Source organism: Rhamphochromis longiceps, linkage group LG17 (assembly GCF_057381845.1).
Source record: "Rhamphochromis longiceps isolate RC_006_pf linkage group LG17, R_longiceps_female_GT1.1, whole genome shotgun sequence".
Taxonomy (NCBI): domain Eukaryota; kingdom Metazoa; phylum Chordata; class Actinopteri; order Cichliformes; family Cichlidae; genus Rhamphochromis; species Rhamphochromis longiceps.
The window spans coordinates 39454292-39473051 of NC_140573.1; the positions used below are offsets into that span (position 1 = coordinate 39454292).

General features: G+C 43.0%; 1 protein-coding gene across 1 annotated transcript; it reads right to left on the minus strand.

The window, feature by feature from the left end:
• Positions 1–3110: 3110 nt before the first annotated feature.
• Positions 3111–17122, minus strand: LOC146650180 (sodium-coupled monocarboxylate transporter 1-like). Its single transcript, XM_085385740.1, has 17 exons — positions 16790–17122; positions 16308–16427; positions 16117–16182; positions 15955–16006; positions 15795–15862; positions 14875–14913; positions 14326–14441; positions 14025–14165; positions 13572–13701; positions 13390–13478; positions 13154–13263; positions 12955–13022; positions 10226–10312; positions 4403–4617; positions 3755–3852; positions 3531–3619; positions 3111–3448 (listed from the first exon to the last, which is right to left on the minus strand). Exons 1-17 carry the CDS (start codon positions 17012–17014, stop codon positions 3344–3346), a joined length of 1818 nt encoding a protein of 605 aa, XP_085241866.1. The 5' UTR covers positions 17015–17122; the 3' UTR covers positions 3111–3343.
• Positions 17123–18760: the final 1638 nt, after the last annotated feature.

Sequence of the window (18760 nt, forward strand, 5' to 3'; positions counted from 1 at the left end):
TGCTTTATATACACATGCACATGTTTAAAAAGTTCAAGTGTTTGGTAGGCCACATTTAAGATTCATGCATTTTCATGTTGTGACTTGTATCAACAGATTCTCACTACCTGAGCAAGTAGTCCCATAAGTGATGCCAGGCCAGCCATAGAAACACACAACCCTCCGATACCGCAACCTGCAACAACATCGTGTAACAACTGACATTTTAATCATGAAGATTTATTAACTAATTCAGCTTTAGCCTCAGTCACATACCAGTGCTCAAAGGACAGAGTTCACCATGTACTGTGAACAGATCAGGTACGTACTCAGTGCTCTGGAGATGTAAAGCAATTGTCTGTCAGTCAGTGTGACATTTGGCTTGATCAGCTCCTCTAGAGTCACTGCAGCCAATGTGTTGATGATTGATGAGAGACTGTGCTGAGTGTAATGAAAGTTATTAAAATCCTGTACTTCACATTTGACATTTATCATTTAAGTGATGGAAACAGCTAGGAAACAAGCTGCATTAAGTAAACTATGTGGCCCAGAGGTGTTAAGTAACAAAGTACAAATACTTTTTTATATTTCCCCTAAAAGGGTCCAGGCGATGAGGGAATGTAACAAAAAGTGTTGGGTCGGAAAAAGGACACAGGGAGGCAAAAGGGTTAAAAAGTGTTATTAAAGTTTCTATTAATAACTCAACTAAAAGAGACGGACAAGCCGCTATCACCATTTTCAGAAACAAACAAAAACTCAGGCATAGGTCAGTAAACTGAAAAGTAAAAAAAGAGTTTAGTCATTAAACACTCTTCTCCGCAGAGCAGGGGTAAATAACCACCGAACACAGCCACCCACACACACACACACACACACCCCTCACTAACTGCAACTAACATTGCTCTCTGGCACCAGAGCTCACCTTTCAGCTGTACAAAAGAAAAAGGTGCACCTAAGGCAGGACAGATGGTAGGACACACTGACACAGGCAAATTCAGGAGGCCCTACTAGGGCCTACAACTTTCAGGTATCTGTAGTTCACTTGAGCAGTCGTCAGTCGTCATCCCCCCCCCCCGACTATTTAATTTTACTTTCTACTAGTGATGGCCAAATGAAGCTTCCTGAAGCACTGAAGCTTGTATTGAAAAACGGTTCATTACTCGAAGCTTTTCAACACAGTCCTCTCTGGTGACATCTGGTGGCCAAAAATATGAAGAGCAGCTTGAATCCACAAAATAAAACCAACTGCTTCATTATGATTGCCCACTCTACAGAGTGGAATTCTGTCTGATATTGGGCCGCTGTTGTGTTGCTTTGAACGTGTATTTTTTGGTGGTTAAAAATGTGTTTTATTTGTTTAATAAATAGTTTTGACCAGTAAACTCTCCTTGTTTAAATATGCACCATGGTGTGGTCTTTCTTTGCTTGTGACTTCTTGATGTTGGTAAATACAATAATTGAAAAATACCACGTTTAATATAATATATACATATAATAATGTACAACACATTATGGAATATGCTTCTGCTCTGAGGTCTTGCCTCCATGCACTTATGCAATTAATTGCTAGACGGGTGTATTTATAAATAATATTATATTAGGGAAATTTTCCCAGACATATTTTTGACCTGGGGGTAGAATTGATTGTGAAATGGAAAAGGAAAATGCTTATGAACTTGCAAATTAAAAACATGATGCATTTAAGGTAACCCTTTTTCATTTTTATTTAAAAAGAGAATTTGTTCTAGTGTGCGATGGCCGAACCTGTTCCTTTTCGTGGAGATCATTTCTCCTGCCTTAAGGAAAATCCCTTCACATGGCACAGAGGAGGCTGGAGTGCAGAGAAACTGGTAGATATGCAGTTATACAGTCTACCTGGGCCCCACAAACTATCAGCTAAAGAGAATAAATAAATTAAATTGCTGCACATTTGGAAGACTAACATTTTCAGATTAATTAAACAATAAAATATATATTTTTACAACATTACATGTAAAGAGTCAAGTGGAAGTTTTTCTAAAGTTATTTAATGATATTGTAATGGACTGGGTTACAAGTTAGTTGACTGTTGTGTTATCAGTGTTTTGTGTTCAGAATTGCCAGTTACTTATGGCATAGTTGGACCACACCCGCAGCATGGTGATTTACTGAGTGTCCTTGAATGTGCGGTAGTCTAGAGGCCGGTTGGCCTGTCAATCAGATCAGCTACCAATGACAGAGAGTCTGGAGGAGAGCAGGTGTGTGGTTGGCTGAGAGTGTTCGGGGGCGGGGGTTAGAGAGAGTGTGTGTGGTGTGGGGCGGAAGAGAGAGAGTGTCGGGGGTTGTGCTGTTGCTGTAGAGCGCACTTTTTCCCCTGTTGTTTTGGCGTTGGCTACGGCCCACAGTAACCCGTGTTACTATTCTGAATAAACACCGGTAACCGGAACGCTGATCGTCTGTGTCTTCTGTCGAGGGACGCTACACTGGTGTCAGAAGTAAAAGCGAAGCTTTCACCTCCGGAGTTATCTGCGCTCACGCCGCCCCGACTCACGGCATTGGCTGTGGACGCTGGAGATTTTTGCGGGACTTTGCGGAATACCATACCATTAAAGAGGGTGTAATTTCTTTTCACCATTACTGTAGCTTTCAGAGTTTCTTGACATTTGGGTTAATAAACCAAAGCTAAAAAAGCTTTGTGACTCATAATAAATAGCATCAAAACTACCTTGAATGTATTCATTGCCTGTTTGTGTGGATTGTATCCTGTGGATGTTTCATTAAAGTCTATGTTTCCCTCCTGGTCAGAGAAATTCAAACATTCCGGAAAGAGAGGAACACTTATGTTTGAACTATTCCGACTATTCCTTCCACAGCATGTCTTTCATCCTGTCTTCCTTCTTTCACTCCATCGCAGCAGATGGCCCCGCCCCTCCCTGAGCCTGGTTCTGCTGGAGGTTTCTTCCTGTTAAAATGGAGTTTTTCCTTCCCTCTGTCGCCAAAGGGCTTGCACAGGGGTCATATGATTGTTGGGTTTTTCTCTGTATGTATTATTGTAGGGTCTACCTTACAATATAAAGTGCCTTGAAGCTTTTGTTGTGATTTGGCGCTGTATAAATAAAACTGAATTGAATTGAAATGTTTATCATGTGGCTTTTTATTAATAATGTGTTAATCTAAACAATAGAAACATGCAATCATCATGTACACAAGTAGATATTTGAAAGTGCTTTCTACTTTTTACTGAGTCACTGGAAAAATAAAAACATTATTGTCTCGCTGACAACTCAGTTCCTTTGGTCTCATTTCTTATGAAGTCAGATGAGTACAATCCTGGATTTGAGCTTTACAGCAGCTTTGTTGTGAAATTCTTCAGCTGTATCGGTCATTAAAAAGATGAGACACGGGTATTGTTGTCAAATTTCCCTACTGCAGGTTTATTGATTCCATCCTCCTTGTTTGGCTGACCAACATTGTCTGTTCCTCCCATGACCTAAGGAAGGAAAAGTATAAGACAGAATTGAGCGCCTGTCATCAGTCAGTTGCTTTTGATACCTTTGCTCTTCAGCACGTACCCCATCTTTGACACGTTTGAACAGGTGATAAGAAAGAGTGTCTTCTTTCATTAGCATAAATCTTGGGTCCACCGTCTCCCTCAATCCCCCTGAAATGATGAGTGGAAGAACAAAAACAAAAAGTCCTTATGAAACAATAAGAAGATCTGAGATCACAGATCCATTCCCAAGTACAGGTAATTAATGGCAAAATCTTTATTTATTTTATTTCATTTGTTTTTTACCTGTCAAGAGACTGATGATTATTCCAACAATAACAGATGTTAAACCTCCAATGACACAGAAGTAAAGGTAGGATGGAGAGTGCCACTGAACCGCATGTCTGGTGGTGAGAGATTAGTAGATATCTTGTTAACAAATGTCTTATTAATGTAATTACACCATATTATGAAAGTATTCTGAAGGCTACAAAGGAATTTGTGAAGACAGTTTGCAAATCTTATTCATAGCCTTTTCCTTTTTTGTTTTCTTTAGGTCACGAGCAGTTGTCCAAGCATTTCACTACATATCGTACTGTGTATGACTGTGTACGTGACAAATAAAAATTTGAATTTGAATTTGAATTTGAAATGAAAAATATATTCAACAAGACTACAGTGCCACTGCGAGCTTGGCTAAAAACCAGCAGTAGGATACTTGGCACATTTATGCTTTCCACCAGGTTTATTATCATTATTATTATTATTATTATTATTATTATTATTATTATTATTAATGACCTCACAACACTGCCTTTTACTCACTTTTTTAAAATCATATGGCTTTTTTTACTTTACTATACTTTCGTTTATTATAGGAAAGCTCGGTCATCCCATCTCACCAGGCAATATTTCATTCATTCATTCATTCAAGACAGACTGAACCACACTTACATGTCATCAGTATTCTGTCCTGGGGTTGTGGTAAAAAGACTTGGTTCTGTTGGCAGTGGGGTAGTCCAATTGAAACTGCTACCAGTAGTAAAGTTACAACCCTCAGTGCTCAGAAAGAGAGGTCGGGTCATCTCAGGAGGAGAAGGGGATATCATCCCTATAATGCTCACAGAGACAGCTGCAGCCAATCCTGTCACGAGACCACATAGACCTCCCTGTGGACAAATATCAGAATCTTTATTGCCATTGCGCTTTTGAACAACAAAAACTGCATGTAAACCCATTCAGTACAAGTGGAAGGGGGCACTTTTAAGAGAAACAAGTATAGATGTACAATAAATTTTAAACAAAGAAAAAAAAATAGTATGTACAAGTCTGTCTGTGAAGGTTCTCAGTCATCCAGGTCATCATAGTCAAAGGAGCTTGCATAAAAGCGTCTGGACTTCTTTAAGTTGCTTAAAGACGTTTCACCTCTCATCCGAGAAGCTTCTTCAGTTCTAAGGTCAAATGGTGGGGAGTCCCAGATTTAAACCTAGTGGGAGTATCCCCCCGCAGAGGGACAAAAGGACCCCCTGATGATCCTCTAATCGCCTGAGCCAAGGTGTGAAACTGGGTGTGGGTCCCAATCAGCCAGAGTTTTGGATGAGCTCGTTGCACCGGCTACATAGGGGATGACAATGTTGTTGCGTCTGTCCTTCTTATCAGAATCTTATCGGTGTATCAGAAAATCTCAGGAGAGTTTTCTCCAAGCATGACATCCCGGTGCATTTCAGACCCAGCAACACGCTCAGACAAAAACTGGTTCACCCGAAAGACAAAACCCCAAAACACAGACTTAACAATGTGGTGTATGCGGTACAGTGCAGCGAGGAATGCCCAGACCTCTACATTGGAGAGACCAAACAGCCACTTCACAAGCGCATGGCACAGCATAGAAGAGCCACCTCCACAGGACAAGACTCAGCAGTCCAAATCAAATCAAATCAAATCACTTTTATTGTCACATCACATGTGCAGGTACATTGGTACAGTACATGTGAGTGAAATTCTTGTGTGCGAGCTTCACAAGCAACAGAGTTGTGCAAAATACAATAACGTAAACAAGCAAAATACAAGAATGGCTAAATCTGAAACGAATAAATATATGTACAATATATAATAGTATATGCATTTCTGGATGTGTATACTAAATGTTTTTCTACGTGTGTGTGTGTGTATACACATATTTTACAAATTAAATAGAGTAAACAATAAAATAAAATATATAAAAACATACAGAGTTGAGACATGTGCAAAACAGTGGCATTAATGTACAGTATGTAGTGCATAATGTTAAAGTTCCAGTAGTGAAGCTGAGGTGTCTATGACGTGTTCAGCAGTCTGATGGCCTGGTGGAAGAAGCTGTCTCTCAGTCTGCTGGTTCGGGACCGGATGCTGCAGAACCTCCTTCCTGATGGAAGTAGTCTGAACAGTTTATGGCTGGGGTGACTGGAGTCCTTGATGATCCTCCCCACTTTCCTCAGGCAGCGCTTCCTGTAGATGTCTTGGAGGGAGGGAAGCTCACCTTCAATTATCCGTTCAAAGCACCGCACTACTCTCTGGAGAGCTTTGCAGTTGTAGGCGGTGCTGTTGCCATACCAGGTGGTGATGCATCCAGTGAGGATGCTCTCAATGGCACAGTGATAGAAGGTCCTGAGGATGCGGGGGTTCATGCCAAATCTTTTCAGTCTCCTGAGAAAGAAGAGGCGCTGCTGCGCCTTCTTCACTGTTTTGTTTATGTGTACTAAACACGTAAGATCCTCAGCCGGATGTACTCCAAGGAACCGGAAGCTGCTCACTCTCTCCACAGCAGCGCCGTTGATGGTGATGGGGGTGTGTACTTCTCTGCACCTCCGGAAGTCCACTATCAACTCCTTTGTCTTTGCGACGTTGAGTGTGAGATGGTTGTCTTGACACCAGTGGGTCAGGGCGCTGACCTCCTCCCTGTAGGCCGTCTCATCACCATTGGTGATAAGACCCACCACTGTAGTGTCGTCCGCAAACTTCACAATGATGTTGGAGTTGTTAGTGGCTGTGCAGTCGTAGGTGTAGAGTGAGTACAGGAGAGGGCTCAGTACACACCCCTGTGGAGCACCAGTGTTCAGTGTGATGGGGGATGAGGTGATGCTGCCCAGTCTGACCACCTGGCGTCTGTCAGACAGGAAGTTAAGGATCCAGCTGCAGAGGGAGCTTCCCAGTCCTAGATCCTGCAGTTTCCTGTCCAGCTTCGAGGGAACGATGGTATTGAATGCTGAGCTGTAATCTACAAACAGCATTCTCACATACGTGTCTCTCTTCTCCAGGTGTGACAGGGCAGTGTGTAGTGTCAGGGCTATGGCATCATCAGTGGACCTGTTGTGGCGGTATGCAAACTGTAGAGGGTCCAGTGAGTCGGGTAGTGCAGAGCAGATGAAGTCCCTGACCAGCTTCTCGAAGCATTTGCTTACGATGGGGGTCAGGGCTAAAGGTCGCCAGTCGTTCAATGAGGAGATGGTGGAGGATTTGGGTACAGGGACGATGGTGGCCATTTTGAAGCAGGCTGGGACTACAGACAGAGAGAGGGAAAGGTTGAAGATGTGCGTGAACACTCCAGCCAGCTGAGCCGCGCATGACTTGAGGACGCGGCCGGGAATCCCGTCCGGACCAGTAGCTTTGCGTGCGTTCACCTTCCTGAAGCACTTCCGCACATCCTCCTCAGACACAGTGTGCGCACTGACGTCATCCGTGGTGCACACACTGTCCGGTCTCATGGTGTTTGCTGTGTCGAATCTAGCGTAGAATACGTTTAGATCCTCACACAGAGAGGCCGTGGTCTGCGGTGTGCTGGTTTTCCCTCTAAAGTCTGTGATCGTGTTTAGTCCCTGCCACATACTCCGAGGGTTGTCAAACTGTTGCTCCACCCTGTCCCTGTACTCACGTTTGGCTGCTTTGATCGTCTTCTGGAGTTGGTAATGTGCGTGTTTGTGGTCCGATGTGTTCGCGGAGGCAAAGGCGGTGCTCCGTGCCGCCAGTGCCGCGCGAACATCTCTGTTAATCCAGGGTTTTTGATTTGGGAAGGATTTAACTGTTCTGGATGGGACGACATCTTCCACGCATTTCCTGATAAATCCGCAGACTGAGTCTGTGTACTCATCAATGTCCCTAGCAGCCACGTGAAACATTTCCCAGTCCGCGTGATCAAAACAGTCCCGCAGCGTAGACTCTGATTGGTCCGTCCAACAGTGCACCGCCCTCCGGGTTGGAGCTTCCTGTTTCAGCTTCTGCCTGTAGGCGGGCAGGAGCAGGATGGAGCGGTGATCTGATTGGCCGAATGGGGCGCGGGGGAGGGCTTTATACGCATCCCGGAAAGAGGTGTAGCAGTGGTCAAGTAGCCAGTCTCCACGAGTGTTGAAATGGATGTGTTGGTGGAGTTTTGGTGAGACTTTCTTCAGGTTTCCCTTATTAAAGTCTCCGGCTGTGATAAACGCCGCCTCTGGGTGTGCGGTTTCCTCGCTGCTGATCGCGCTGTACAGTTTCCTGAGTGCTCGGTCAGTGTCGGCTTGTGGGGGAATGTAAACGGCCGTAATAATCACTGCTGTAAATTCCCTCGGTAGCCAGAATGGCCGGCACTTAATCATCAGGTACTCCAGGTCCGGTGAGCAGAAGGATTTGACCGGGTGCACGTTCGCATAATCACACCAGCTGTTGTTGATCATGAAACATACACCACCGCCTCTGCTTTTCCCAGTAAGATCCTGTGACCTGTCCGCGCGGTGCACAGAGAACCCCAGTAGTTGTATTGCGGAGTCCGGTACCTTGTCCGATAGCCAGGTTTCTGTGAGGCAGATCACACAGCAGTCCCGCATCTCTCGCTGGAATGAGATCCGTGCCCGAAGCTCGCACAGCTTGTTCTCCAGAGACTGCACATTAGCCAGTAATAAACTGGGTAACGGTGGTCTGTTAGTGCGCCGTCTCAGTCGAACCAGAACGCCAGATCTTCTCCCTCTGCGTCGGCGTTTGTGGCCTCCAGGGACAGAGAACAAAGGCGTCTCAGGTGAGATGAATGGGGGGTCTGCAAACGGAGCGTCCGTGTTGCAAAACTTGAACTCCGGAAAGTTATAAGAAAGACCGTCTTTTATGTCCATCTGCATCTTAAGGATAAAGGTCACTCTTTTGAGGATGCCAATGTTCACATTTTGGACAGAGAGGACAGATGGTTTGAAAGAGGAGTGAAAGAAGCCATCTATGTCCACTGTGAGCGACCATCTTTGAACAGAGGCGGGGGTTTACGACACCAATTGTCTGCCATCTATAATCAAGTTTTGAGATCCCTCCCCAGACGCCTTAAAGCCCACTCACATCCTGGGCCATCTGACCTCAGGAATTCGCATGATAAGGTGGGGCCAGGTTTCACAATGAACACACCCGAAACTCTGGCTGATTGGGACCCACACCCAGTTTCACACCTTGGCTCAGGCGATTAGAGGATCATCAGGGGGTCCTTTTGTCCCTCTGCGGGGGGATACTCCCACTAGGTTTAAATCTGGGACTCCCCACCATTTGACCTTAGAACTGAAGAAGCTTCTCGGATGAGAGGTGAAACGTCTTCAAGCAACTTAAAGAAGTCCAGACGCTTTTCTTTGCAAGCTCCTTAGACTATGTACAAGTCTGTATACAAGAATGTACAAGTGAGAATACGGTTGCCACACAGTGCTTCAGTCCTCAGAATATTGCACAGTTCCTTCGAAATATTGCACAATTAAAAGACGAACAAGAATATTACACAGTTAAAAAGAAAAAAAATATTGCACAGTTGAAGGTTGTGTTTTTGCAGTGGCTTATCTCCCAAGTGTATTTATAAATGCAACAGCCCTGGCGTATGTGCTGTTTCTGTCTGTTTGTTTTGGCCTTAATTGTCCAGTACCGCCTTCCTGAGGGTAACAGCTGGAACAGGTGATGTGCGGGGTGGGATGTGTCCTTCTGGATGCTGTAGGCTTTCCTGTGGCAGCAGGACCTGTACACCTCCTCCAGGGAAGAGTACAGCTCTTGATCACAGCTGATGATCCTCTGTGCTGTGTTGATGACCCTCTGGAGTGATGCTTACTCCGAAGCAGTACTGCTGGCAAACCACACTGGGATGCAGTGTGTCAGTGTACTTTCAATGGAGCACCTGTAGAAGGACACTAGCAGCTCCTTGGCTAAGGCGTTGTTCTTCAGGACGCTCAGGAAGTGGAGTCGCTGCTGTGCCTTCTTGATCATAGCTGTGGTGTTTGTTTTCCAGGACAGGTCACCACCCAGGTGCAGGCCCAGGAGTCAGAGACCCTCTCCAAACAGTCCCCATTAATGTGTATGGGCTGGGGGTCAGATTTGTTTCTTCTGAAGTCAACTACTATTTCTTTGGGGTTTTTTTGGTATTGACGACCAGATTGTTTCAGCTGCACCTTGATGACATATTTTCGACTTCATCCCTGTATGCAGACTCATCTCCCGTCGTGATGAGCCCAATCACAGTTGTGTCATCAGCAAACTTGTTAAAGTTAATATTTACAGCATACGAATGTTGGATGGGTGGGTGGGGGGTGTAGTCGTGAGTGTATAGAGCGTACAGCAGGGGACTCGGCACACATCCCTGAGTTTGGTCATTATTATTTTTATCCTACTGTTAACATTTTTTTTAAAACATTAAGCATTTAATAAAGTGTTTTTTAATACTGTTAATAAGAAAAATGCTCCCGTACTATGTTATATGATGATAAATTGATGTTAGGTTGATTTAGGAAAATACCAAAATGAGAATGGACTTACTTTGGAGTTGACAAATGGACAGAGGACACCCAAACTGAACAGACCGAGTAAAGGACCCCCAGTGACCCCCCAAATGATGGACACTGCCTGTTTGAAGAGACCTGCAGCTCAAAAAACACTTTACAAATGGTCGTATTTACTGAGGTGAAAAATTTACTTATTTACGTAATTAACATGCTTTCTAATAAACAACAACATTCCTGGATAGGGATGGGTACCAGTACCGGTTCTGACAAACTGTAGTAACCAGACCGAAAAGCAGCGCACATTTCGGTGCTTTCGTTTTTTTCCTGAGATGTCATACACTTTGGATTCTAGCCAATCATTTTACCTTTGCAAGCGTACGTTCTTTTAGAATAGAGCTACAGATTAAAAATGCCCAAGGCGAAGCGGTCAAAAGTCTGGCTGTACTTGACAGCAAAAGATGCAAACTCAGCAGCCTGCAACAAGTGCTTTAAGCTGATACTGTGCAAGGGAGGTAACTCCTCGAATCTGATGAAACACCTGGCGACGTGTAGCATTTTGTTAAAAGCCGAGAAGTGCGCCGTATTTGATAGCTTGCTGCGAGACCTCACACCGAGCACATCTACTGCGGGTGTGGCCCCTGTTATCGGACCCGGAGTTAGCAACATCCCCCAAGAACCCGAAGAGGAGAGTCCTGGCCCCTAGCCCTGCCAGTGTAGAAGAAATGATGACGGATGATGATGGCAGCAGCCGTTCTTTTCTGCGTGAGTAGTTTAATGTTGTTCGTGTGTAATTTACGTTGAGTAGGCTAACCACGTTATTAATTTAATGCACGTAAGGTGAACTAGCAAACACCGTCGTAGTTTCATGCGGCTGTCTTCTTGTTTGATGGCAGATACTCCCTTCACCCTGGCCAAAAAGGCTAAAATGACCAAAGGAAAAAGAGGGAAACAGCTAAACATGAGAGGTTTTTGGACAAAGTCTGTGTTTATTCCATTGTTTAAGCACTGCTTCCAGCCAAGAGTGATACCATTGTTACGACCCGGCTCAAAAGCCGCAACATAAAAAAGGAGATGAATACCAGAGTATGGGTGAGAAGAGGTTTTATCTTAAAATGGAATAGCAGGTTGGCTAAAAGACAAGGCACAGACAAGTGAGCTCCCTGCAGCTTGCCTCAGGTATGCTTTTATCCACACCTGACTGGGTGTGGCCGATTAGGGGCTGCAGAGGGACGTAACACCTCCCTTAAAAGGGTCCCTCTAGGACCCCTAAACAAATTAAAAGTCCCTCTGAAGCCTTGAACCCTCAAAAATAAGTTGGCATATTTAAGCATGGATGGGCATGAGGATTTGAAGTAACATGTGACCAACACAAAGGAGCACAACAGTCAAACCCAAAATGATTACCTGATCTGCTACAACACAAAACCAAAAGTAGCAACAAATAATCACAACTAAGTGATCTGTTGTCTCCACCACACAAACAGTCACATACAAGTGGCCCTATACCACAACAAGTTACTTTAATCCAAAAAGTTCAGTAAATCAAGCACACTAGTGACCAACCACAAAATGGAGAGCTACGGCCACACAATGATCACATCAAGGGTGGCTCAGCACCCCACAGTGTTATTGCCATCACCTGGCCAACAACACTCACAAGTGATCCAACAAAATAGCCATATTCCCCACAATACTAACGGTCACAACACAAAACACTCACCTCACAAAGATCTCATTAGCATCCATCAACACTGACATATGCACACACATGGTGTACACACAATGCCAACCTAAAAACAGCCTACCTGCCTCAGCTACAGACCATAATCATGAATGGTCTCAAACCTCCTACCAAGTTTGGTGCCACTGATTTACTATGTGCAACTCCCAGCCTAAAACACTAAAAACAACAAAACACTAGCTTTACCTATCCTAGTCTTCAGTGGTGTACCAGGCTCGAGGCAACTTTAAACACGAACTCGAGAGCAGGCAGCAGACCAGAGATATAGTCTCCTACCAAACTCTGAAGCGTACCCCCACCCAAAATAGCCACCAAACACAACAAATTAAAACAAGCAAAACAACAAACAAGTGCTTCGCTGAAAGGGCAGCACAGACACCCAGCTGAAACACACTCACTAAAGGGACGTTACTCATTCACAGTGAACACCTTCACTCACCCACTTAAAAGCAATACAAAAAACTGATATGCAATCTTCACTAAAATGTCCAAATATCCCGGATGAGCCGCCACTTATGTTACGACCCAGCTCAAAAGCCGCAACATAAAAACGGAGATGAATAACAGAGTGTTAGTGTGAAGAGGCTTTAGCTTAAAATGGCTTAGCAGGTTGGCTCAAATGGCTTGTACCACCAAGGCAAAGACTAGTGAGCTCCCTGGACACTTGCCTCAGGTATGCTTTTATCCACACCTGACTAGGTGTGGCCAATTAGCACCAGCTGAACACACTGAGCAGATTAGAGGCTGCAGAGGGACGTAACACCATATATGCCCTATAGCTGCAGAAAAGGCTAACATTGTTACCTTTTTACAAAAAAAACAGCTAAACATAAGAGGTTTTTGGACAAAGTGTGTGTTCTCCATTCTTTAAGCACCGGTTCGAGCACCGTTTAAGCACCAGCACCGTTTCAAAAGTACCGGTTTGGTACTGGTATCGGATAAAACCTAAATGATACCCATTCCTATTCCTGGATGTGTTTGCCTGAACACATTGACAGCTCTGCATTAACAGATCCCTCTACCTGCATCATATGTCCCATGAGTGATGCCAGTCCAGCCATGGCAACGCATACAATTCCAAAAAACAAACCTGCAAAAACATCACATCACAAAATGACATTTTTATTGACTAACAGCCGCATCCACGTAGCAGTGCTCAGTTTAATCTAATATAACATGCAGTCTGTGTTATAAACAAACAACAGGAAACCCGTTATTTACTCAGCCCTTTGGAGATCAAGAGAAGCTTTTTCTCAGATAGTTTAATGCGTGGTTTGATCAGGTCCTCCATGGTCACTGCAGCCATTGCGTTGATTGAAGTAGAAACTGTGCTGAACATGAAGAAATGAACCATGTTTACTCTGGACTAATGGACATAACTGACACTTCAAATGTGGCACAGCTTTAAATGTTACATGCAACATGAATAAAAATATATCAAATTATGTTGTATGAACCTCAGAGAGGCACTATATACTGCAGCAAAAAATAGTCCTGGAAGACCTTGGTGATCTGCCAAGATATCCATCACCAAATAAGGCAACAGCTGTAAAGGGAAAAAAAGATTTTTGTTTTAAGATCATAAAATAACTTGAATAAAAACAAACATCCTGTGGTTTCTTTGTTTATGTGTATGGACCTGATCAGGTGATGAAACTTGTCCAGCTTTCCATGGGTCACAGTTCTTATAGAACGAATAAAGACACAGCCCTGAAATCACTGACGATGTCAGGGTGCAAGCTAGGCCTAACACGTTGATGAAGAGAGCTCTGAAAAAACACAACACGAAAAAGTGACGTATGCAAACAAAAATCAGTGTAGCATAGCAAACGAGATTATATTTCTTATCACTGTATGCTGATGATGTCATCATTTATCAAAGCTATCTTTTCCAAGTTTATGATAAGAACGTGTCATTTGCCAGCAAACCCCACCAATGTAGTGTCTTTGGCTGAATCAGAATTTACATAGATGTGGAAATAGACGTGTCATATATCGTTGTTTATTGGTGTTTTTTTTATTATTATTATTTTAATTATTAGTTTTGCAAGCTAAACAGGAAGGAAGGAATACATTCCTTTGAATCACTCACAATCTGGCATGTTTAATGCTCTTGCAGGAGTTGTATCTCTGAACTTGAGGTTGGTAGGTCCCATAAATTGAGCTCCAAGTAAAGGCCCCTCCGATGACAAGTGTCCAAAAAGTGTGTCTTCTCAGAGGGTTTATGTCAAAGCTGGGATTACACAATGAAAGGATGATTTTAGTATAACACACACACACACACGCACACGCACACACACACACACACACACGCACAACACACACACACACACACACACACACACACACACACACACACACACACACACACACACACACACACACATACTCACTCCACAAAGTTAATTCTTCCTCCTTCTTGGGCATCTGACAAGATAGTGGAGATTCCTCCTTTTAAGATCACACATTTGATTATAACAGACATGTAGCCTGCAAACATTATTCCAATCTGGAAGAAAAATCAGAGATTTGTTTGGTTGGCAGATCTGTATTCTGTAACTATGTTGACAGATTTTGGTCCCAGTTATCAAATTCTTGCTAATTTACATGAATACTGCAAAGAATCAAGACATGACTCAAACGTGGTTGTGGTGTCGATAAAATTAGACTGAAACCTGATTGCAATTTAATTCAGTTTTACTTACATAGAATATGGAATATATTTATATGGTTCCAAATCATAACAAAAGGACATTATACTGTAAGATAAAGACCCTACAATCCAGAGAAAACGCCAGCAATCAAATGGCAGTGTGAACCAAAAAACTGCCTTTTAACAGGAAGAAACGTGAACGTCAGGAAGGGGCAGCCATCTACCACAACTATTTGGAGGGCATGTTGTATTGTGTATTTTTTTCAATTTATTTGATCCAGAACCCTACCTGAACAACATCTGTCCACACCACAGCTTTCAGGCCACCCTGTAACAAACGCCACAAAACAAGAAAAATCTCTGTCAAAAAGGTTAGGAAGCTGTATTTATGAACAGAATGCATAACGTGGAAATATGTGACCGTATTCTGTAGTAGAACATTTTCAGAAAGCACAAGTGATGGGAATAACGGCGTTACTTTTTTCAGTAATGAGTAATCGAACTAATTACTATTCCTTTTGTTACAACGCCGTTACCGTTACTAACAAGAAAATGCGGTCTGTTACTATTTTTCAACAAACAGACGGCTGAAGCTGTCTTCAGCTTACCGCATCTTATAGAAGTTGCACGGAAGCAGCTGTAATTTGGCACAACACCTGTAGCTAAGGGGCAAAACAATCGCATGAGTGCTGCTGTTTGACTGAGGAAGAATAAAGTGGTCGTGGTAAGCCAATCACATGACCACTTTAAGATGCCAAAGCAACAAGGTGATATATACCAGTTTTTAAATTGTGGTGATAGGCCACGTAAAACCAGAGTCATGATAAACAAGATATACGTGGCGTTTTTTTCCTCAATAGCTTCGTCATGTTAACTGTCTAAGGGCAGCGCAGCGAGACCTCTCTGCTTATGACCATGCAACACATTATGCAATGACGGTTCCAACTTTTGACCCTTAATGATTGCATGTGAAAGCATCAAATTTAAAAAATCAGAGGTGATGTTACATGAGAGATATTTTGTTTTAAAGGGTAAATGGGAAGGGGACCTCATGAATTTTAGGAAAATGTAAATATTCTCATTTAATCTCTGCTGAATGTGAAAGTGGGGGTCTCTTAAGGTTCCTGGCTTAGTGATGCTCGATGAGGTTCGACTGACAATGTGATGCACTGCAGTGTGTGTGTCGTATGTAATAAATGTTTTACTAACCAGTGCACAATACAAAGTACAAACAGTGGCTGTCGAAATAATCCCACCCCACAGGTTCATACCAGTCACTGCAAAAAGAAGGGAAATTCATTAACAGGGGAAACACTCTTGTTCAAGATCCCTTCACGAACTTAACTGCTGTGAACTGGAGCTGACATACCTTGGTTCAAAGCCAGAGCTGGAGCATAAATTACAAGTCCAGTGTAGAGCAACTGTGGCAAAGAGTTAGAAAGTCACAACAACAACATGTCTCTGCTGATACCAACGTAGTTTTATGTGCAGAAGTCAAAGCACTACAAAGATTGAACCACTGGCTTCTTACTACGTTAAAAAAGAAGATCAGCATTCCCAGGAGACGAGTGGCTCTGCTGAAACGCAGCTCCAGATACTTGGCAGAGACCAGACAGAGAAAAGACGCATATTGATACTGATACATGAAACTTCTAGTTCCCCTCACTCCCTACAAATCAGAGGCAAAACTAGTAATAATGTTGTAAACAAAACCACAGTTACCTCATATGTGCTGTTGATGGCCAGTCTGTAGAAAACTGGGAGAAAGACTTCGGATGTGTACACCACTGCTATTACATAGGAAATACTTAAATAGCCAAATATGGCTCCGTAGCGATACACCTACGGACAGGTTGAAAAAGATTTATGGAAACACAAAATAGCAAAACAGCTGGTTGGCTGGTGAAACTTTGCCGGAGATCATTTGAAACGCTGATGCTGCTGATACTGAACGAGCTTTGGAGCAACATATGAACAGTGCTGAACTCTGGTGAGTAACACGAAAACTTTAAATTTGTTATTTGATTTGTTTGAAATTGAAAGCGGTGCACTCAAAGTAATGCTCGGTTAGCTGACTCCAGCCGTCTTCTAATGCACAGAAATCACAGTTTTACACATTTTGTAAAATTCTAATTTAAGCTCTGAATAAATGTTTGTGCGCTGAGGAAGCTGAGTGCAGATCCAGGACAGTCCCGACACGTTACCTCGGCTGGGTTGGAGAGCACAGTGACGGATGACATGTAGCTGGCAGTGAGGGACATGGAGACAGCCAGGGCATTGAGTTTTCGGCCCCCAGTTAAAAAGTCCCTGGAGGTTCCTTGTTTCCTGCTTCTCCAGGCGTAATAAAAACCAACAGCAGCAGACAGGAGCAGAACGACAGCAAACACCACATAGTCTGCTGCCACGAGCAAGTGAGCATCCCCAGACATTTTATCAGTCGGAGCAAAACTGAAATAAAGCTAAAGCGTTTATCAGGCAGTGCTTTGTAGATCACTGGGAAGGCGGTGTCATCACCTCCAGGTACTCTATTGAACTGTAAGATAAATTATTCCAGACGGTGCGCGGACGTGTCCTTTCAGGTTAACTTGACACTCAAAGTTAATGAATAAAGTTTAGAAGTTAGAGTTTGAACCCAAACACATAAAACGTGGGTAACAATAGTACTTTGTGCCACCACCAGAAAACTATCAGAAAACTGGATGCATGTGGCTGGTGGATGTCAGACAGGGACGTGCTCTTTGTCCTGAGATTTGGTTCATTTCTGCAAATTACACTGTGTTTGCATTTGGAACACCATGTGTATTTGTTCTGGGCTCTCTTAATAATCGGTTATTGCATTTAAGAAACTGTTATGGCATCCTAAGCACTTGTTTAACCATTGTGCTTCTCCATTAAAAGTAATCCTATAGACTAAAGGTGCCAAACATAGGGCCCGTGGGCCAAAAGACTGCCCCACTGGATATCTTTAGAGCTTAAACTTAGGACTTTTGACTGTATTTTCATAAGTTTCACAGTTTTTACTGATAAAGATGTTCACCATGACCATTCATATTATACACCAAAGTAAGGGATAAATAATTCAATGACAGAAACCTTCCTCTTTTTGTTTGTTTCTCATTCTCAATGGAAATTTTTCATTAGTATTTTTCATTTGTTATATTGTCATAATGGGTCCACAGTAATAACAATAAATTGTAAGTGGCTGATAAGAGTTTCATAAACTGCCTCTTCTGTTTAGTGATTAGTCGCTTCCCTGGTGTTGTACCTTTTCACATGTGAAGCGATTGTTTTAGTTTCTCACTGTGCAGGGTATAATGCTGGATGCTCGTACGAATAACAATAAAGTTCACTCTAACATTTCATTTGATGGATTTTATGAATCCCACCTTTCCCTTCCCATCTATGTTCTGATTGTTTATGGTTTAATAACCCCAGCAGGTGCTAAGAATAATTTAGTCACTTTTTATTTTTACAGTGATCCAATGACAGCGGGAATGGGCTCCAGTCCAACCGTGACCCGGAGTGTATATGTGGAAGAAATGGATGGACTATGAGTCAAATTCATTTTAAATGAGCAAGTCACTTGTTAACTTAGGGAGATGTTTCCCAATTGACTCAACGTTTAAGTTGGCTCAATGTTTTTGAATGCATCTTCAATCTGTGTGCAGCTGTCCTGTCATGGTTATCTGATCATATATATGTAATGAAATCAAAGGAAGAGGAAAAAGTGGCAGAGTTGGCAAATGGACACAGGATACCCAACACAAACAGACCAAACAGTTCTATAACTTCCACTGACCCCACCCATGATGGTTCTTGCCTGTGAGAGACATCTGAAGTGAAACCTTAAATGCTTTATATACACATGCACATGTTTAAAAAGTTCAAGTGTTTGGTAGGCCACATTTAAGATTCATGCATTTTCATGTTGTGACTTGTATCAACAGATTCTCACTACCTGAGCAAGTAGTCCCATAAGTGATGCCAGGCCAGCCATAGAAACACACAACCCTCCGATACCGCAACCTGCAACAACATCGTGTAACAACTGACATTTTAATCATGAAGATTTATTAACTAATTCAGCTTTAGCCTCAGTCACATACCAGTGCTCAAAGGACAGAGTTCACCATGTACTGTGAACAGATCAGGTACGTACTCAGTGCTCTGGAGAT

Bases quoted from the DNA above. Each gene is read 5' to 3' on its own strand.
- LOC146650180 (XM_085385740.1), bottom strand. From the start codon at position 17,014: ATGTCTGGGGATGCTCACTTGCTCGTGGCAGCAGACTATGTGGTGTTT. The intron at 14,914-15,794 runs GTTAGTAAAACA...CGTTTGTTACAG, and splicing joins GTACTTTGTATTGTGCACTG to GGTGGCCTGAAAGCTGTGGT. The intron at 14,442-14,874 runs GTAGGGTTCTGG...TTTTTCTTCCAG, and splicing joins TGTGGACAGATGTTGTTCAG to ATTGGAATAATGTTTGCAGG.